The sequence below is a fragment of the Nothobranchius furzeri genome, chromosome 5 (genome assembly GCF_043380555.1).
Source record: "Nothobranchius furzeri strain GRZ-AD chromosome 5, NfurGRZ-RIMD1, whole genome shotgun sequence".
Taxonomy (NCBI): Eukaryota; Metazoa; Chordata; class Actinopteri; order Cyprinodontiformes; family Nothobranchiidae; genus Nothobranchius; species Nothobranchius furzeri.
Genome location: NC_091745.1, coordinates 37,439,337 through 37,459,409, shown reverse-complemented (window position 1 = coordinate 37,459,409; position 20,073 = coordinate 37,439,337). Strand labels below are relative to the sequence as shown.

General features: G+C 42.9%; 2 protein-coding genes across 4 annotated transcripts in view; one reads left to right on the top strand and one right to left on the bottom strand.

Annotated features, from left to right (window-relative positions):
• Positions 1-15,848, bottom strand: part of aplp1 (amyloid beta (A4) precursor-like protein 1) — a 51,138-nt gene extending 35,290 nt beyond the window's left edge. Inside the window, exon 1 of one of the 2 annotated variants that reach the window (XM_015948973.3) lies at positions 15,567-15,848. In XM_015948973.3, coding sequence (XP_015804459.3) covers positions 15,567-15,632 — 66 coding nt within the window. In that variant the 5' untranslated portion in view covers positions 15,633-15,848. The remainder of the gene's footprint in view (positions 1-15,566) is intronic. The other variant, XM_015948974.3, reaches the window with a different exon arrangement.
• Positions 15,849-18,862: 3,014 nt separating this feature from the next.
• Positions 18,863-20,073, top strand: part of st14 (ST14 transmembrane serine protease matriptase) — a 57,970-nt gene continuing 56,759 nt past the window's right edge. For both annotated transcript variants that reach the window (XM_015948977.3, XM_015948976.3), the window contains exon 1: positions 18,863-19,057. In XM_015948977.3, the coding sequence (XP_015804463.1) occupies positions 19,031-19,057 (27 nt within the window). In that variant the 5' untranslated portion in view covers positions 18,863-19,030. The remainder of the gene's footprint in view (positions 19,058-20,073) is intronic.

Sequence of the window (20,073 nt, the reverse complement as noted above, 5' to 3'; positions counted from 1 at the left end):
TTATTATCAGGAGAGGGAGAATGATTATGTCTGATCTCTGAATTGTGTGTACTGAAACTCAATTTCATTTCTCTGTGTGTCTTGCACATGTGGTAGAATTGACAAGAAAACGACTTTGACTTTGATTAAGTGGTTAGCAGCTGTCTAAAATTTGTCCACTAGATGGGGGTGTCACGTTCAGTCACATTTTTAGTGACTTAAGGTGGTACAGCTTCATGAACGTTGCCAACATACACACACCTTTTCATTTTTTTATTATCAAATTTCTCGACATGGGAAAAATCATCTCAATAAGAATCAGAAATTTCGATAACGATAAATTTTCGATTTACTGCCCAGCTCCATGCTGCATGAACAACCTGAAGTGAATTGACTAGTTTCACACTAGCTAAAAAATAAATGCTGCTGTGTCAGATCATTTATCATAGTTTTTACTTTTTTAGTTTTTAAATGTATAAACGTATAATTCGTGATGACAGTTTCAGTTATTGGCTAAGCCAAACAGATAAACAAACGTTTTGATGTCCAGTAAATGCGTCATGACTATTTCCACGGCTGGAGGATGAATATCCGACTCAAACAGAAAATGGGAACCATTTTCTAAAGAGAAATGAGTTTAGATGCCTAATTAATCATGAAAAATAACATTATGTCTCTACTGTCAGGTCGTATTTTAAACAGCACGATCAGCTTGTATAAAATTCAGGACAATTTCAAACAAGATTGTGTTTTGGTGGAGAACTGCAATAACAACAGGATTTCTGCTGTGACTCCAAGCAGCGACCTCTGGGTTGATGACGTTGAGGCCGCTCACTTCGTCTTTCCGTGCAACAGATCGGGGGTTGAGTCACATCTCACGTCAACTTCATGCACTCATTAAACTGCATCGTCAAGTGCACCGTCACATCCACATCTAAAATACTGTTAAATGGGAACGAGATCACATGAAATAATAATCATTTTCCAAATATCTTTATAAAGTATGAAACGACCTGAAAAGGCAGTGAAACATTTTAGGGTGAGATCCTGCAGAGAAGCACATCCAGGGAGGACGAGGAGTTTAAGGTGCGCTTAGAGGAGCTATCATGCAATGCTTTTCTATTTATGCACATGTGTGAGTTTGCCTCAGAGCTAATAGGGTTTAAGGTTACGCACAACTACAAAACAGCTGTTTGTGACCAGAACACCACCCCTTAAACCACCACCGGGATGTAAAGTCACACACCGCTGTTAAAATCAGAGCCCAGCATGGCGACTGTGACCGCTGCACCAGCAGAACCGTATCGCTGCGACTGAACCTCCTCTCCACGGGTCACGCAGCATCTTTGGCCTGCTGCTCGAGGCAACGAGGTGTCGTGTTAATGAACAGCAGAATAAACTGCTGCTGCTGCGACAACAGGGACCAAACGACTACACTGAACTCAAGGTTTTATAGTGAAAAACGCTGTCATAAAACCTGAGCTTCAAAATCTGCCTTTTAGTTTGTTTTACTTCTCTAAACATTCTTTTGATTATTGTTGTTCTGCCTTCTTCTCAGCATCACTTGGGTGGTTGTCATGGCAATGCCACCCACTGGAGCTGACTCCCTTCCTTGTTGCTGTAGCAACTGATTCCCTACAGAATCTTCAGCGTGCCGCTCGCTCTCGTGCTCGTTATGAGTCTGCCTCTCTTTCCCTCTCATGAAAGAGTCAGCCCATGTCGGCGTTCTGGCCGTGATGCCGCCGATCAATCGCTCGATTGTTGCTTGTCTCTTAATCACTCATTAAACACAGAAACATGCCGGTCTGGAGTAATCCTGGCACCAGAAAAAGAAAGAAATGAAAATGTGTAACAGGTAAATAGTTATGGACAGGCAAGTGGTGTCAATCACTGTCAAACTGCAGCCATCCAAACTAAACACTCAAACGAAACCCAACTCTAAGAAACAGACAAAAGCTGTTCAAGAGCAAAAGTTCTCTTACTTCAACTTTTCCTGCATTTATGAATCAACCCAGATCACTCAGCCCTCGCTGGCCTCCTGTTGCTTCCTTCGTGCTCTGGTTTGGGATTTGAATCGTATATTTGACAGTCTTTATTTATTTATTTATTTGTTCATTTATTCATTCATTCATTCACTCATTTATTTTTTTATTTTTCACTCAGTTCCCTGCCTCTCTGCACCTCGGGTCCCCACAGTCTGTTGGGTAAATTGCGTCCCTAAACCTGTCTTACTTTGGCTTTTGTGGTGGGCTGATTCTGGGGTTATCAGTTGAAAATGTGAATGTTGTTTTCAGTGTCACACAATAAAAAGGTGTTCTACAATAAAAACACAAAGAATTGATGTTAAATCAACAATTTGTTCAGCACTAAAGTCTGCCTTCACTCATGAGCCAGCAGACATTAGAGGGAAGAAGAGAAACCGATACAGTTACTCCTTACTCACAGTGCTCAAGTGACATTTTGTCTAAGCTCTTACTTTTACTCTTAGGTTATTATTTGTGTCGCTGGTTTTTAACACTCGCCTCTGGTCAAAAGCCTTTCTTGTTCACGTGTGGATGGACATCCTGTTTGTCTGGGATGCTGCCTCCTGGAGAACTCCGTATCTGCGAGCGTTGCACGTATCAGCTCGTAGGACCTTAACCACATGGAGCAAATACGCGCACCCCCTTGATCTGCTCCACACTCTGAAAATCTGCTCTTTCAAATGAAAACTGCCACCGTTTTGCTTTATCTGGTTTTAGCCTGTTTCCCTTTCCAGCTATTTCATGTGGTCATGGACCTTACTCGGCTTTGGAAAAAGGCATGTCACCCCCGACATCCGATCTGGGAATCTAGAGTCGGATTAGCATCTCCCCAACAGCGGAGAGACTCCGACCCACAAGCACCCATGCAAATACACGCTTGCTTGTCTAGGGCTACATCCCACAATGCATTGCAAAGTTACGTCACAATCTATTTTTAGCTACTGTAGAACACACAGAAAATGTCCAACTGGTGAAACTCAAAAAATGGCAATGTGATGCAAAAGTCCATTTATGTCAGTAATTCATCTTAGACTGAGAGACCATCTAAAGGCTTGGGAACACATTGCAGGTGTTCTGGATTCATTAGCTGATTAGAGCGACACTTTGGTCTAGAATATTAAACCTTTTCACAATATTCTAACTGTCTGATGTTTAGAATGTGGAGTTTTCATCAGCTGTAAGCCATAATCATCCCAATTATAACAAATAAAGACAGAAATATCTGCATTTACATGTGATGAGTCTATTTCATATTTTAGTTTCACCTTTTTTCTTTTTTTTTCTTTCTTTTATTTAGCAGACGTTTTTGTCCAAAGCAACTTACAAGTGATAATCCCTTGAGGCTAACAACAACAATAACAACAACAACTTGACATCAATCATGGAGAGGAGGGAACAAGGAGTGGACAGTAGAGAGGGGGACGGGTGCAGGGACGGTGCTAGTTTAGAAGATGCTCTCTGAAGAGCAGGGTCTTCAGGAGTTTCTTGAAAATTGAAAAGGAAGCCCCTGTTCTGGTAGTGCTTGGTAGGTCATTCCACATTTGTGGAACGATGCATGAGAAGAGTCTGGATTGTCCTGAGTGTGGTGTAGGCACTGCTAGCCGACGATCCTGTGATGACCGGAGCGGCCGGGCCGAGACGTAAGCCTTTGCAAGAGGATTCAGGTAGATGGGAGCCGTACCATCTCGGACTTTGTATGCTAGTGTTAGCAATTTGAATTTGATGCGTGCAGCTAGCGGTAGCAGGTGGAGCTCAATGAACAGAAGGGTGACGTGTGCTCTTTTTGGCTGATTGAAGACCAGACGCGCCGCCGCTGCGTTCTAGACCATTTGAAGAGGTCTCACAGTACAGGCTGGAAGACCAGTTAGAAGGGCATTGCAGTAATCGAGGCGGGAGATGACAGTAGATTGCACCAGGAGCTGGTTGGCATGTTGTGTTAGGTATGGTCTGATCTTTCGTATGTTATACAGCGCAAAGCAGCATGAACGAGCAACAGAGGCAACATGACCTTTAAAGATCAGGTGTTTATCAATCACAACACCCAGATTTCGAACTGCCTTTGAAGGAGCCAGAGATAGGAAGTCATTCTGTATTGAGATATTGTGCCGTATGGGTGGTTTTGCTGGGATGACAAGTAGATCAGTTTTAGAGAGGTTGAGTTGAAGATGATGGGATTTCATCCATTTTGATATGTCAGAGAGACAGTTTGATATTCGTGCAGAGATAGTGGAAATGACAGATAGAGCTGGTTGTCATCTGCATAGCAGTGGTAGGAGAAGCCATGTGATCGAATGATCTCACCCAGTGAGGTGGTGTATATGACAAAAAGAAGAGGTCCTAGTACTGAGCCCTGGGGCACTCCTGTGGCAAGATGGTGCACGGTAGAGGATTGTCCAAGCCAAGATACACTGAATGATCATCCTGTGAGGTACAATTCAGACCAGGCATGTGCTTTCTCTGTGATACCCATGCTAGAGAGTGTGGACAAAAGGAAGCCATGGTTGACAGTGTCAAATGCAGCCGATAAGTCGAGCAGGATAAGCACTGAGGACTTGGCAGTCGCTCTAGCTTCTTTAAAGGACTCCATCACTGCTAACAGAGCACTTTCAGTGGAGTGGCCCTTTTTGAACCCAGATTGGTAAGGGTCAAGCAGACAGTTTTGTGAGAGGTATTCTGTGATCTGCTTGAAAGCTTTTTATTTGAATTAGAGATAAATGAACTTATGCACCATATTTCACCTGTACACCATCAGTAACTGGAGAACAGGCAGACATGACATTGTTGAATATTGTGATATTATCAGTGATATTTTTCGCACTCCTTCATTTCATTGCTTCAAACTCTCCATGTGTTTAAGCATCTTCACCGCTATCACCTAAATCTGAAAGCTTACCAAAATAAAAGCTCAGGTTACAGGTCTTTGAATAAAGGTCAAGAATATAAAAAAATATATATAATTTTTTGTAATTTACTCATGTTAAATCATTTAAAACCACTGCAGTTACAGATGTATAATTTTCAGCAAAACTCTGATTTTTGTGTTTCATAAAATATCAGAAATTCTGCAATCGCAGTTTCATGAATTTATTTACAAAATAACCAGAATCCTGAGATCATCTAAGGCATTTATATCTTTGACTTCCTCTGCTTTTGGACTGACTCTGGTCAGATAATGAGTGGGATGAGCAGTATGCAGGTGATTAAATATTAGTTATCCGATTTCCTCTGGCTATAAATGCGCCACAAACTGGCCATTGAAGGTAAATTGGTTTATTCAGTCAATCTATAAAAACAACCACGTACCAGAGACTGGAACTTTCTTTTTGCTTTGAATTTTTCTGAGTAATCTTTCCAAACAAATGCAAAAGGCACAAGGATAGTTTCTTTATCAGACGGGAATGCATTTCTGTGATAATAACACTATCTGATCCACCTTTTCCTTCATTGTAATCTGCACCATCGGTCCATGGCTTCAGAGCAGGCACATGTGTTTACACCAGCAGGCAGAATCAAATGCTGTGGGAACATTTTGTCTCAGGGGAAGGGAGGGGATGCTTGAGACAACAGATTCCACCCTAAAACACTAAAATGCTGGCAAACACGAAGCTCCACCCACGTAATGTAAACTGAGCTTTAACATTAGAGTTGAAATGATATTTGATGGTATTAAGAGATTCATTTGTTTATAATCTTTAACTGGTAAATGTAAAACCATGGAACCAAACAGCTAGATGATTTAAATCCACTTGCAAATGCCTCACTGGCAAATGACAGATACCTGTCAGGGGAACAAAATCAAGGTTTAATCCTTAGGAAACAGAAGCAGTAGATGAACAGGGCATGTTTCTAAAATATACGTAAAAAATAGGAAACAAAGTCTAAAAGTGGAGAAGGGAGGTTCAGATAAGCAAGGGGTGAGCTTGCATGAATTATTAAAGAACTGCATACATACAAAAAAAGATGTCACTGGCCAGTGAGAGCTGCTGAGGCAGCTGCAGAAGCAGCATCAGAGGGGAGGGAAGGGCCTTTGGGGTGTGTGTGTGTGGGGGGGGGGGGGGGGGGGGGGGTCTTTCTTTGTGTCTCATTTAGGGTGAGGAGTGAATGTCAGGGGCAGTCTGACATAAAAGGGAGAGAGGAGGGTGTGGCAGTGCAGAAGTCATGTCAACAAGAAGAGCCCGGACCTTTCCAGGGCCTTCCTGCGGTCTGCCATCTTTATAAAGCAGCTAATGGTGCACGTGCACATCTGTGCTTCTCCTTCAGTGACCTGCAATCGTGTAGCACCTTTCAGAGTCAGAGGACTTCAAAGCGCTTTACACTACAGAGTGAATTCATCCGTTCACACACAGGTGGTGATGAGCCACAGCTGCCCTGGGGCACTCTGATGGAGGCGAGGCTTCTGAGCACAGGTGCTACCGGTCCCTCTGACCACCACCAGCAGGCAAGGGGATTTGGTGTCTTGCCCAAGGACACAACAGCATGGGATCAAACCTGCAACCTTCTGATTACTGGACAACCTGCTCAACCTTCTGAGCTACAATAACAGTCTGTCCAGGTTGTTTTAGGCCATTTTGGAATGTTGCAAAAAAAAAAAAAAGCACTTCATATATTTCCTTATCCGAAATAGGTCTATGTCTTTTTGAGGTCGTTTTTATTAATTGTAGCATGATAAAAGTGATTTTAGCCTCATATGTTTTAATCACCACTACACAGCACAACTGTGCCACCTACTGACCGTTTATGGTGCCTGCACTGTTCGTAAAATGAGCTTAAAGCTGCTTTAGCAAATCAGGAAAACAAATTTGCATAAAACGTTTTTCTCATGCCTCTTTACAACTAAATATATTGTGAAGATAATAAACAAACAAACAAACAAACAAATAAATAAATAAATAAATAAGTAGTTATCTCGCATTTGTCCAAAAACCAAAAGCAACCATTGGACCATCCAGTTGTTGGTTTTGCCAAACCGCCGCACTTCCCTGGGCCCTTCATTCATAACACACTCGCGTGTTTAGCAACAGAGCGCTGGTGTGAGAGGTTAGCAGCTCAATAAAACCGAGAAAGAGAAACTTCAACTTTCTTTAAATAGCACATTTCCTTCACAGAGGCAATTCAGCGTGCTTTCCAATTAGCAAGAACATTAAAAATCAACATGGCAAAAAGTACACACGCATTACATTATGATTTAAAAATGAAAAGAAAGGGACAGAGTTAAAGGGCGAGCAGCAACAGGCTGATGAACTCGTGGAGGTTTTCAATTTAGGTTTAAAAGTTACTAGAGCTGGGGCACATAAGGAAACTCTGTTTATTAGAAACAGGACTAAACAACAACTACCGGACTACACTCAGTAAAAGGTTGGAAATGAAACAAAGATCAATCTCACGCTGATTGGGAAGAGTTTCTCTAAATCATTTGGGAATGCAACCTGGCAGGCCCTCCTATACATCTGAATACATATTCTGGCCCATAGGGAAAACTGTCATGGGGTGATGTATCGCTGTCTCTGCACGCTATTGGACAACGAACAAGGTAACATACTCCCTGCTATGGATGTCAGTCAACAGGACAGTCTGCCATACACTATCGAAAAAGATGCAAACGCACCCTTTTTTTAAAAAAGGACTGAATTAGCTCTATCTGCTTCTGACTCAAAGAGAAGCTCAAATCTAAATGGTCCATAGGGTCACCATCGAGCCGTCGCCATCTTGTTCGGCTCCGTCACATTGACCCACCCACCAAACCTATGGAGCGCTGTGACTTGCACGCCACAATCCTGCTCAGGCCTAAGGCAGGCCCAGACCCACAGGCAGAGCTAAATGGTTTGACTTTGACCACTGACAAGCTAGATTTCTGGGCTATTGAGAATGATGTAGCTGCAGAGAAACTCATGTTAAAATGGGTCATATCCATGTTGCTCTGTGGCAGAGGGAGCAGCGGTGACACATCATGAAGTAGTCGCAGGTGTTACCATCCTAGGCGTGCTTTTACGGCTGAGCAAGGACGGCACACCTGGCATCTTTGGTTTCACAAACAGCAGCCAGAGGAGAAGAGTTGACTAGAAGCTTTAGAGCATGACCATGACAGAATATTAAGCACACACGGGGCTCTAGAAAAAGTTGCCACCATGGTTCTGTCCCTGCTAGACCTACAGTGGTAAATGCCAGTTACAGACACGCCGTTCACACCAGACGAAATCACATTCGCGTCACATTTTACAACCAATGGGTTCCTGTTGCTGTTTTCATTCTAATGACAGTCACTGCTGTGGAGCTGAAGGAGAAGGTCACATAGAGCATCTTTAATCTGGTTGGCTATTCTGATTATTGGTAAAGGGATTGGGTTCATGGTGGTGCTCTTTGCTTTTCATAGTTAGTAGATTATCACTCAGAAGACACAACAACCTCATAAACATGGCTAGAGGAGTGGGGGAAACAGATTAAGTAATTTATGTACATCGTCACGCTCTGCTCGGTCCCTGGGGGTATTTCTTGTGATTGCTAAGTAAGACCAGAATTGAGATCCTCCAAGAGCAAACACTCCACCCTGTAAGCCCAAAAATATTTAACACACACTCCATCACGTTGCTCTCTCCGTGCCTCAAACAAGCTACAGTGCCATCCCTGAATCTGCAGCAGCCCTCAGTCTCTGCGCTCTCTCTCCATTTCATCCTCGACAAGCGTTATCGTCCCACTGCAGATGTCTCTGGAAGGGCGGGTGGGAGTCTCGTAAACGTCCTGGTGGCTGCAGGACTAAATAGCTTGTTACTGCGTTTCACCATTCTGCAGAACTTCCACCCATTAGACAGCAGCATCAGCCGCGAGGACCCGGAGCTGCACTGGTATTCAACCAGAGAGCAGAGAGGGATCACTCAGCAGGAGGACAGCTCTGATGAGACGATGGGGCGAAGCACACAGCTTTTCTTTCACATGTGACACGTCGATTCTACCTTGGCTTCAAGTGTTTTTCATGCAAGTGCGAGCAATTCCCACTAAAGCTTGAAACTGAGCCAAGTATCCATATGTTAATCTGGCATCCAGCGGGTGGGTGATGGAAGGAGAGGTGGAGATTCTGAAATACATTTTTCTCAAGTTTCTTTTTTTTCTAACATTCCATAAAGAATACAGCCATCATGAATAAAAGAGAAATTAACTTGTTGAGTGAAGATCCCCAACGTCTGGTTTTAAATCTATAGAAGGCGTTAGCAGCATTTATAAACTCTGATTAAAGAAGAACCACTTTCACTGAGAGGTGAAGTTTGAAATGATTCTAAGTCACCAGAAGACCAGATGAACAATGTCTAGTGCGACTGCAGAGTGGAGATGGGCAGAGCCCATTTTACCTGCATCCATCATATAAAACATCTGGAGAGACACACTGTTGGACTAAAGCTCTGTGTGCTGGCCTTTTTGTTGATTCTTCGTATAATCGTCCCAGTCAAACGTCCTTAGAGCTAGTTTTGGGATTCATTGTTTCAATGAGGACACGTGTGTGTATAGGCTGCACTGTAGAAACAACAACACACAACTCTAGATTAATGCAACAATTGTTAAACCATTGTCTTTGTCTGAAACACTTTCTCAGCTGACTCTACAAACAAGAGAGGCTACGAACACACGTAATAAAGGCCCTGGGCTCTAGTAAAATTCAGACACAACGATGACCTAAAGGACAGCACTGGTGTAAGTTTGTCACATCTGGTAAGAACTCACTTTCTCAGGAGCATTTAGACTGCTTCTTTCCTGCAGCAGCATGTAGCTCTTATTTCATAATGACTCTGCAAGATCTGATCCAGATTGTGTGTGTGTGCGTGTGTGTGTGTGTGTGTGTGTGTGTGTGTGCGTGTGTGTGTGTGTGTGTGTGTGTGTGTGTGTGTGTGTGTGTGTGTGTGTGTGTGTGTGTGTGCATCTGAAAAGTAAAAAAAAAAGAAAGGAAGCCAGATAAAGGAAATGGGGAAAACATTTGATGCCCACTGGCACAGACATGTAACAGCGAATAGCGAGCACACAGGAATCCATTAGAGGAACCTGATTATCTCTAAAATTAATTGAGAGGAGGGCATGGTGTGTGTGTGTGTGTGTGTGTGTGTGTGTGTGTGTGTGTGTGTGTGTGTGTGTGTGTGTGTGTGTGTGTGTGTGTGTGTGTGTGTGTGTGTGTGTGTGTGTGAGTGAGAGAAAGAGAGATCTGGCTGTTCTCATCTGTTTTCCTTTCTTATAAAATCCAAATCCTCTTGTGTTTCGGCCCTGATAAGCAGATGGAGGTGACTGGAAGGCCTGAAACTTCGGTGATGCTGAGGCGGCGACAGAGCAGGGTCAGGCGGGCTCCACTACACATCTGTGACCTCCTACGCTTATCTGATCTGATCTTATGTTCGCGTTGCTAAAACAGATTTCTTGCATTGTTCTTCCCCATGGCCCTCTCTTTTCATCTGTCCCTACTAAAACCTTCAGCAAGAGAATCATTTATGTTAAAATTATTCCACTGAATTATTTCATACATTGTCTGAAAAAATATTGATTTCAAATAAAAAATCAATACCCCCCAGCATTACTCATTTAATCTCAGGTAATTGTATCCATCAGCAGCATCTTTTTGTTTTTCCAAGGGAACACAGGGAACGCCGTGAACTCGGTGGGATTGTAATTTAATATTAGAACTGATTAAACAGCGATTTCTCATTGAATCGGTTAAACAATCAGGTAAGTCATCCTTTAGGATTCTTACCCTAGCCTGCTTCACATTGCATTTCCCTTAAAAGTGTCTGGTTATTGGAACGCAGCCCTCTTACGTGTCATGTGAGTCAAACTGCCTTATGATTTATAACTGATTTAAGAATATTCTGACCAGACGAATCAATTATGATAAAGCCATTTTTTCATGATCTGTCAACTATTCCTGACAAGATAACCATAGATAAACGTTGCTACAGCTGCAGTCTTGCTAGTCAGCATGTTTCCTGTGTGCCTTCAGGAATCTGATCCGCTTCCTCTGGGATTTTAAACTTTATCGGGGACATTGTCACCGACCTGGATGCTTTGATTCAAAGTGGATAAACTCACATCAATCCTACTTCACGACATTTTGACATGAAAGAAGGATGGAAAATCCTGGTGTATTAACAAGGGTGCAACCTGTACTTAGACCTGCAGAAATGGAATGCGGCCCAATCCCACGAGTCTGATAACATGCTGGAAACATGGAGGCACAAAATTAAGACCTGCTGCTTCCATTTTGTTGAGCTGTAAACTTATATTCATAGCTGTCATTTATTGTTATATTTATGTTAATTAGGCCTCCCAGGAGTGACATTTGCGACAGCTAAGGCACATGGAGAGGTGGGGGTAGCGCTAGACAGAAACAACGAAGATACGATTTTGCCGAGACTTCACTTAATCCAACAAAGTAGCCAGAAAATGCACTAAATGGTCCTCTAGAGTTAACAGGTGATCTAAAGATCGGGCTGTGTTTGAGGCTCTCATGACCTAAACACAACTATAAAAACACCCCAGAATAAGCTGTGCTTGGTGCAGAGCGTGCAGGTGGCACATGACATAAATCTGGTGTTGCAGTGGTTTGCTACAGCACACTGATAATTGCATAGAAGCCATCTGACTATCTGTATACACTCTATAAATATTTATATCATTTATGAATGTGATGAGCAGGTCAACAGAAAACTGCAAAGCAGCCTCAGGACACACATTTAGAGTAAAGTCAGACGGAACGCTGTCATATCTCTTTTATAGTATTTAAGTAATCAAAACAAATGCATTTTCATCTACAGTTATTAAACACTGTCCTGAAATCTCAAGGATACTGCACCAAAAAACTAGCCTCAGTTTGGATGATGCCAGGTGCAAACGCACGTACCCGGTGTGAACGCTGCAGAAGTGAGACACGGGGAACCAGAGAGCTTTGGGGGTAAATGGTGAATGTATTTTTTCATTAACGTTTAACTGCAGGCATGAAAGCCTGTGGTTGAGAAATAATTTGCTGAGTGTTAAAAGGATCTTTTGCCCATGTTAAAGTGTGCTTCTCCACTAAAGATGTATAAATGATGTAGATAGCTTTCTGAATGGTCTTAGAGAAACAGCACTGAAGGACATAAAGGACTGAGACCGAACTGGATTACTGCTGGCTTAAAACAGAACCAATCTGCAAAATGACCCAGCAGTTCATGCAACATTATTTTATAAACCTTAAGTTGACTGTCACTGTTTGGCAGCTGGACGCCAGAAGGCTGGTCACTTATAAATAACTACAGACATCCATGGGAACAAGGTCAAGTTAGCCTTAGTTTACAAACCGACATCAGGTGAACCACTAGGACGTTTAGCAGATTTTTATCACAGCATCCTGAAGGACATACATCATGGAGGCAGCAGGTGGAGCGGGTGGTGGGTTTGGTCCTGCTCCCGCCAAAGAATGCTGCAGTTGTGTCGCTGGGCAACACTTACTTAACCCTCCCTGCCTGCTGGTGGTGGTCAGGTCAGCTGTGGCTACATTGCAGCTCATCACCATCAGGGTGTGAATGTGTGTGTGAATGGATGAATGACACACTGTAGTGTAGGAGTCCTGTGACTCAGAAAGGCCCTAAACAAGCGCGGGTCATGTATCATTATTATAAAAATGCGTCACCTGAGAAGCTGTCTTCAGCAGGAAAGACCGTATTCATCTATAGCTTCCACACAGAAGCACACCTCAAAAGGCTGGCAGGATCATTTGTTTGTTTGGGAGATGCTAACATGATAATCGTGAAGTATCTGATTAACTGACAAAGCAATGAAGTTATTTTACAGCTGCTGTCGTAACAGTCTAGCTTCATGTCTCTGAACAACCTTCTAACCTGGGATGTGTATTTTTGAAATTCTGGCGATACGATACATATCACGATACAGGGGAGACGATACGATATATCACAATATATTGCGATACATCCAGTCAGACGTTACAAGCAATTTTTTTACTGAATTTATTATAAGAATAGACAATAAACAGTCCAAACTGATACGTAACATGTTTAACATGAGGTATCTGAACCATGATGGAGGGATTTACATTTCAATGGTGGAAACAAAACCCGTTGCACACTGCTGCCAACTAGCGGGTGGCGATTGAATTGCACAAAATGAAAAGAAAATACACAAATGTTTGCATGTAAATTCTTTCAAGAATTAGATAAGCGGCTTTTGAATATCGATGTAATAATCGCAGGAAAAAATCACGATATTTTGCCGTATCGATATTTTTTACTTCTAACATGAAGAAGAAGAAGAAAATATCATTTCTCTAGCGCCTCTCAAGATAAAAATCACGAGGCGCTTTGACAGAACATATATTGTGGAGATGAAAATAAAATGAAAAGTGCTTTTCTAGCATTTGCCTAAACACATCCGCTCAGACGGAAAGCAACTATTGGCCCAACCGGTTGTTGGTCTTGCCGAAGTGCCGTGCTTCACTTCCCGGGTCCTCCGCTCATCCCACACTCATGCACATTCATGTATTTAGCAACAGAACTCCACTGGTGTGAGAGGTTCTCTGCTCAATAACATCAGAGAAGGAGAAACAGCTTTAAGTTTAGAACAAGCTAGCGGACTCCCAAAAAGAAAAACACCATCTGAAGTCACGGACGACGTTGTTTCTCCCGTTTCCTCTGGTAAACCAGGTTTTTGGTTCTGGTGGATATGGAACTGGGGAGATACCAGAGGGGAGGGGTGTGGGTCCTGTGACCATATCCTAGCTTGTTCCCACATTTGTTATGTGACGTTAGCTTTGATAGTGCCTGCTAGCATGGGGAAGCTAAAGCCATTACCTAATTTTTAAGATTACACAATGTTGTCACTATGCTGCATTGTTGATGTGTTATGTTGCTAATGATGGTTACCTGTTATTACTCTGATGCTGTTCAATGCTTTTACTGTGTAACGCATTAGCCTCTTAGCTAGCGTAGTTCGACCAGTGTGATGCTGCTTTTGTAGGAGGGATACGTTAACTATCAGACTGCACAAAGTGAATAAAATCAGTTGAATTTTGCATTAAAGTTCTGCAACATTTTGATTCTGGGGCTGTTTTTGTAAGTGACTGCGTTGTTCAGTAACCTGACGAATAGCAAGAAGAGGAAAGCTGTGGTACAAATGCATTTAAAAGGTGATGATCATAAGATTTTCTTACCATACCACCTGGCCTAGATGTCTGCATAAACTGCTTAAACCGAACTGCAGAGAGAAATCGAATTAATGATGCGTCAGTGACCTCAGTGTGGATTCTCTTTGTCTATTAAATGATTACAAATGCCTTAAAGTACTGTACATGTGAGGGGAAATGTCTCTAATACAGCATTACATCAGTGCCGATGTCGGACGATATTAACAGTAGACTATTAATATCGAACATCCCGAGTAATCGCTCTCCATTATTTCACCCAGATTAGAGGGCTTCACAATAACAGATTAAGATAAATTTGCCCCACGTTCCATTTTAATAGAATTATTGTTGAGGAAATTAAAGAAGCTGACAGTTTTATTAGGACTAATACGGTGGTGTAATCCAACCAGTCAACCCTCTCACAGTGTAATCTTCGGTGTAAACCTTCACGGGCAGGTCTCCTCGCTCCTTCCTCAGCACAAGCAGTAATCCCACTAAGGCTCTTATGGAGAAGTGAATTCATACTTCTGAATGAAAGGAGATGGAGGCTTTATGACTGTTACAGACCCACTGTGGCTGCTAATAAATAAACATCTTCTGAATCATCTTAGGGAACTCTGGGAAAGACCACCTTCTAAATGGAGAGGCGCTTTTAACCTGAACTGCAGCTCCAGCCTGTAGATCATGACTCATCCTTCCATCCCCAACATGACTATTTTTGCCTGCAGACGTTAAAGTGCTCCGACTTGAATCCATCACACAAGACAGGAGCCTTGAGAGCCCAGAGGTAAAGGTCAGGTTCATTAAACGGTGAGCTTGCTGTGATTTCTGATAAGAAATGAAGGATGGTGGGAGCAGCTGGTCATTGTGCGTAGCATCTTCTCTCTCTCTCCTGTTTTTAACTGGTGAGTTTTTAATCTATTCCACTTTTCTCCCACAAAGGCCACTGAATATGCATGAGTCCATCCAAAGCAGCAGCACTTCTCTGAAGGACGGATGGGATGAAAGCTCATTTCCTCCTATGACAGGGCCAGATGGGATGCTGTGAGATGGGATTTGATCTCCATCCTCCCAAAGTGCAAGTAAAAAAGGGCCTCTGGTATCAGACACAAGCCCGGGCTTGACGCAGGCAGAAAAAGACAAACCACATCTCTGTTAAATGTTCAGATTAAATGCGCGTCTGACGTCATTTGCACCTTAAACTAAATCAACATCGCAGCATTTTGGGCATCTAGTCTGAGATAATGTGTTTTTATATCTCCAGAGTGCATTTACAGATTAAAGCGACCCTTAGATGTGCGTCAGCGCAGCAGAAACAGGTATTAATGTGGACTGGGTTAAAAACTATGCAAATAAAAAAACCCAGCCAGGAAGAACAGACTAACTGCAATGCGCCGTAACTGATTCAGAGCGTTTCTTACCTCGACGTTTTCCCACACGCAGTAGGACAATACAGCCACCAATGCAGGAATTGCGGTATGCCCCATTTTCTTCTTGCGCTCCTCTGCGTCTCTTTTATTTTAAAAAAATGGCGAAGTTCCTAATGTGCGCTAGTTGTCTCCACCATCAGCTGTCTGGTGCACATCAGCTGGAGTTCTGGTTGACTGCGATGTGTCGGAGTCAGGCTGAGCTGCGAGGATGAAGCCTGGCAGAACCAAGCCCTGTTTCTGCGGGTATTATCAGGCTTCTCCCCGGGCGTCCCTCTGCGCGCTGGTGAAGGGCGACATCTGGTGGTCACAGCTGCAAACGGCACCTTTCCACATCATAGAAAAAAAAAAACAATGCTCACGTTTGTTTTTAGCCTGGGCAATAAAACGATTTAGGATAGTTCATAAATTCACTGTTTAGTAACTGTGTTCCACAAACTCACTGGCTCTGTATAGCTAGGCCTACAGCTGCTCAGCTGGCGTCAGCTCAGTGTGTTTGGACCTCTGGACGTGCCAAAGATGACTTGTGGAAGTTCAAAATGAACATAAGATTGGAATAAAAAAGATGAAAGCAGTGTATATCATTGTAGGAGGGGTGTTGGTGCCACAGAGGCTGGCCTGAGTAACTCAGACGGCGCTGATCCGTGTGGAGTTTACCTGCAGAAGACAGCCCGGCACCCAGGGAACAGCTAGAAACTGCTTCGGTGTCACAGATCACCGGAGACCATGCAGACAGACTGGAAGAGTAAGGCGAACACCACCACTAGGTATCACTAATGTCAGCTGAGGAGAGGACACTGAGGCCACTCTTTACACAGGATCATCAGGACTGGACCGTCCTGGTGACCTGGTCAGATCAGTCTCAGCTTCAGCTGCAACATTCAGATGATTTTGCATCGTGAATGCGCGGATCCATCCTACCTGGTGTCAGTGCTGCAGGCTGCTGGTGTCCCGGCGTGGTGGAGATTTGGGTCCTGTTAGGTTTAAACCCCACGGCCCACCTGAGTACTGTTGCTGACCGTTTCCATCCCTTTATGACCACATGGACCCATCTTCTGAGGGGGAAGATAACACAGCATGTCACAAAGCTCAGATCCTTGCTAACTGGTTCCTGGAACATGACCATGACCTCACTGGACTCCAGTGGCCTTCACAGTCACCCGAACGCAGCCTAGTACAGAAGCTTTAGGATGTGTTGCAACGGGAGATTCTCATTTCGAATGTGGAGCTGACAAATCTGCAGCATCTGTGTGGAGCTGTCAAGTGAATATGGACCAATAGGACAAAAGGCTAGTGAGTGTACGTTGAGGTCATCAACCACCTTCTGCTCCACGCCAATTGTTTACAAATGGCTTCCATCCACCTCCCTCACAGGTTAGCGCCTCTCATTACAACCAGGCCTCTAACTGCTGCTGTTCACTCGAGTTTAACGAGAGCTCTGAAACAAACTGAACCACCTTTTTGTTTAGAGTAGCAGACTTTAGCTTGTTATTGCCTTTCAATAGTTTGTACCAGAATGTCTACAGAGCAGAGGTGGGCTCCCAGACGACCACCAACCAGCACGCGTTAGATGTTTCTCTGCTTCATTACCAGACTTTAACTCGACGACGTGCTAACGGCGTCATTCATCCATTTGGATAAGGTGTGTTGGAGCAGAAAAACATCTAAAACATGCAGAACAGTAAACCCCAAACAGGCCACATCTGCACTGAGGTGTGCAGTAACACCAGTCCTTGTAGCACACCTTGAGAGTCACGGTTTATGAGAGTGTGATGAACACAATTTAAAACTCACAAGTCCAATATTTCACATACTTTTATTGATTATGTAACTTAAGAATTTCTTAACGTTTTGATTATCTATTAAAAAACTTTCATATAGTTCAAATAGAAGATAAATCAGAATGAGATTTATTTGAGGAAAAACAATGATAAGAAAGAAATCCCAACTTCTTCAGGATTTCATCAAAGTACCTTCACCCAACTAGAAAATCTCTAAATGTGTTTTTGTTATTTTTAAATCTTATAATGAAGGAAACAAAACTACATAGGACTTGGGAAACAAAACTTTGGAAGCATTAATCAATAGAAAGAGGAACGGTGCTCGTTGTGAAGCCAACAGTTACAACAGGTTTCTAAGGCTTGTGTTGTTTTCACCGCTGCAGCTAGTCGTGTCAGATCTCCGCACCGGTGAAAAGCATTAGCATCAAAGCTAAGTGAAAATGTCAGAGTTGGGTTTCTTCACCCAATAGAAGCTTTTTCTGATTTAAAACGACCGGAGGATTCACAGCTGGCAGACGGTGGCACGACAAAAACACGTTGGTAGAAAAGAGTCGGAAACACAAACCATCAGTCGATCCGTCGTTCGGGAGTTAGACCGTCTCAGGGTGAGGAATGGCTCAGATTCTGTTTATCTGAAGTCAGAACGAGGCCGGATACTGATGTTAGGAGGGAACCATGACTGTAGATAGGATTTAATCCTAATCCACGTCTGAGATTTGTAGCAGTAGCAGAACACTGATCAGGCACAGAGACCAATACTTTCTGTTTAATGAAGCTGATTAAACCCTGAAACATGTTGGTGGCAACATTTCTGTCTGAGGGTGGTTGGCGGTTTAACGCCGGCTCTGACGAGACCCCTAACAGACCAGAGATCTCTTCTTCATGAAGCTCATGGAACATCAGGGCTGTTTTATTCCAGTTATCAGCTGATCCAATAAAAAGTGTTGCTTTAAGTTATGAAGTTGTGGACAGTCATGATCTTTGTGTTTCACAACGTTTAGACCCAGAAGTTTGAACCCATGAGCAGAACTGAAAGAAAAGCAATAAAAGAAGTCCAGCTGTCTTCTTGACCTCTAGGAAGGACATGTCCAGGATGGAGCATCTACACAAGCAGCAGATAAATACACAACATAAAGAAAGTTCACTTATTCAGTCATTTTGGGATATTTTGTAAATATCTGTGCATTTTTCCTGTAAAAGGTACAAAAACACAACTGAGGAAAAAAATAAATAATTACTACAAAATTGTATCGCAAAGGCGCAGCTCCTCCACGTAGCCAGTAGGGGGAGTACTTGTGTTGAAAAGTAGAGAGCCCTCCAATAAATGTTTTTATTTATTTATTTTTTACCAAAAAGTTAAATAAGGAACCATTACAGAGAAAACTGAAGTGAAATGAGATTTCGTTTCTCCAAACAGAGAAGCTGAAAGATTTGTTCCAACTCACGTAGTTTTACACAAGTGTCTAAACCGGAAGTTTGTAGATTCTTATCACCGTGAGAGTGCGACAGGTAATTAGGGCGTGGCTTAAGCTAAAGGTGCGTGTGTTAGTGTGTCGGTTTCAGGTGTATCAGCATTTCCCCCACCACACCATGTTAGTTTGTATTTAACCGAGCTGGACTCCTGGGAAGGTTATTCTGTAGTTTCCAAGTTTCCAGGCGGATTCTGACTTGTTGAAGATGCATTCTGGCAGAGTTGAATATGGCGTAAGTTTCAAACCCAAACATTTCTAACGCTGTCTGATTGTTTCACTCTGAATGACAGCCTGAGTGTCAGTCTGAAGCTTCCCCTAACATCTCAGTCTGCGTGTTTCAGGGCCTCGCCCGTTTTTATAGGAGCTACTTATTTTGTTCCTTTGACTGTGTGTGTGTGTGTGTGTGTGTGTGTGTGTGTGTGTGTGTGTGTGTGTGTGTGTCAACATCAATCATTAAAACAGATTTTTATTTGTGCTCATAATGTTACCAATAATGAAATTCTGTCATACGTTTGTGAGAAAGCTGTTAATTGATGAAGACATTCTCAGTTTCTTTTAATGCTTTTAGGGAACAAATGATTTATTTTTATCACCAAGATGCTTGTTTGATGTCCGGGCGGCTAAAAGGCCATCACCCTGTTTCTTCACGTTGAAGTTTAAATTTAAAATGCCGTTTCTATTTTAGATTGTTCCTTCAGATTCTAAAATATTAGATGGTTTCTCTCGCTGTGTGTGTGTGTGTGTGTGTGTGTGTGTGTGTGTGTGTGTGTGATGGCGAGGCAGAGGAAAACATTTTAAACCCACAGTTCATGGAGCTGTGTAATTTCTGATTTTTATCATCTAAAGTGACCAAAACAACACCATGTGTTGCCATTACTTGCATGCATTACAGGTTGACCTCATATGCAGACTTATACACTGCCTGGCCCTAAAAAAGTCTCCACCAAAAATAGGTCACACACTAATGTCTTTGGACTACCTTTAGCTTTCTCTTTGGAATTGTTTCGATAAGCTTCTGCATCGTCACCAGATTTATTTCCATCCAGTGTTGCATTAATGTGTCTCCAAGATCTTGCACTGATGATGGTAGAGTCTGACCGCTGCACGAAGCCTTCTCCAGCACATCCCAAAGATTCTCAATGGGGTGAAGGTCTGGACTCTGTGGTGGCCGATCCATGTGTGGAAACTATGTCTCATGCTCCCTGAGCCACTCTTTCACTATCTGAGCCTGATGAATCCTGGCATTGT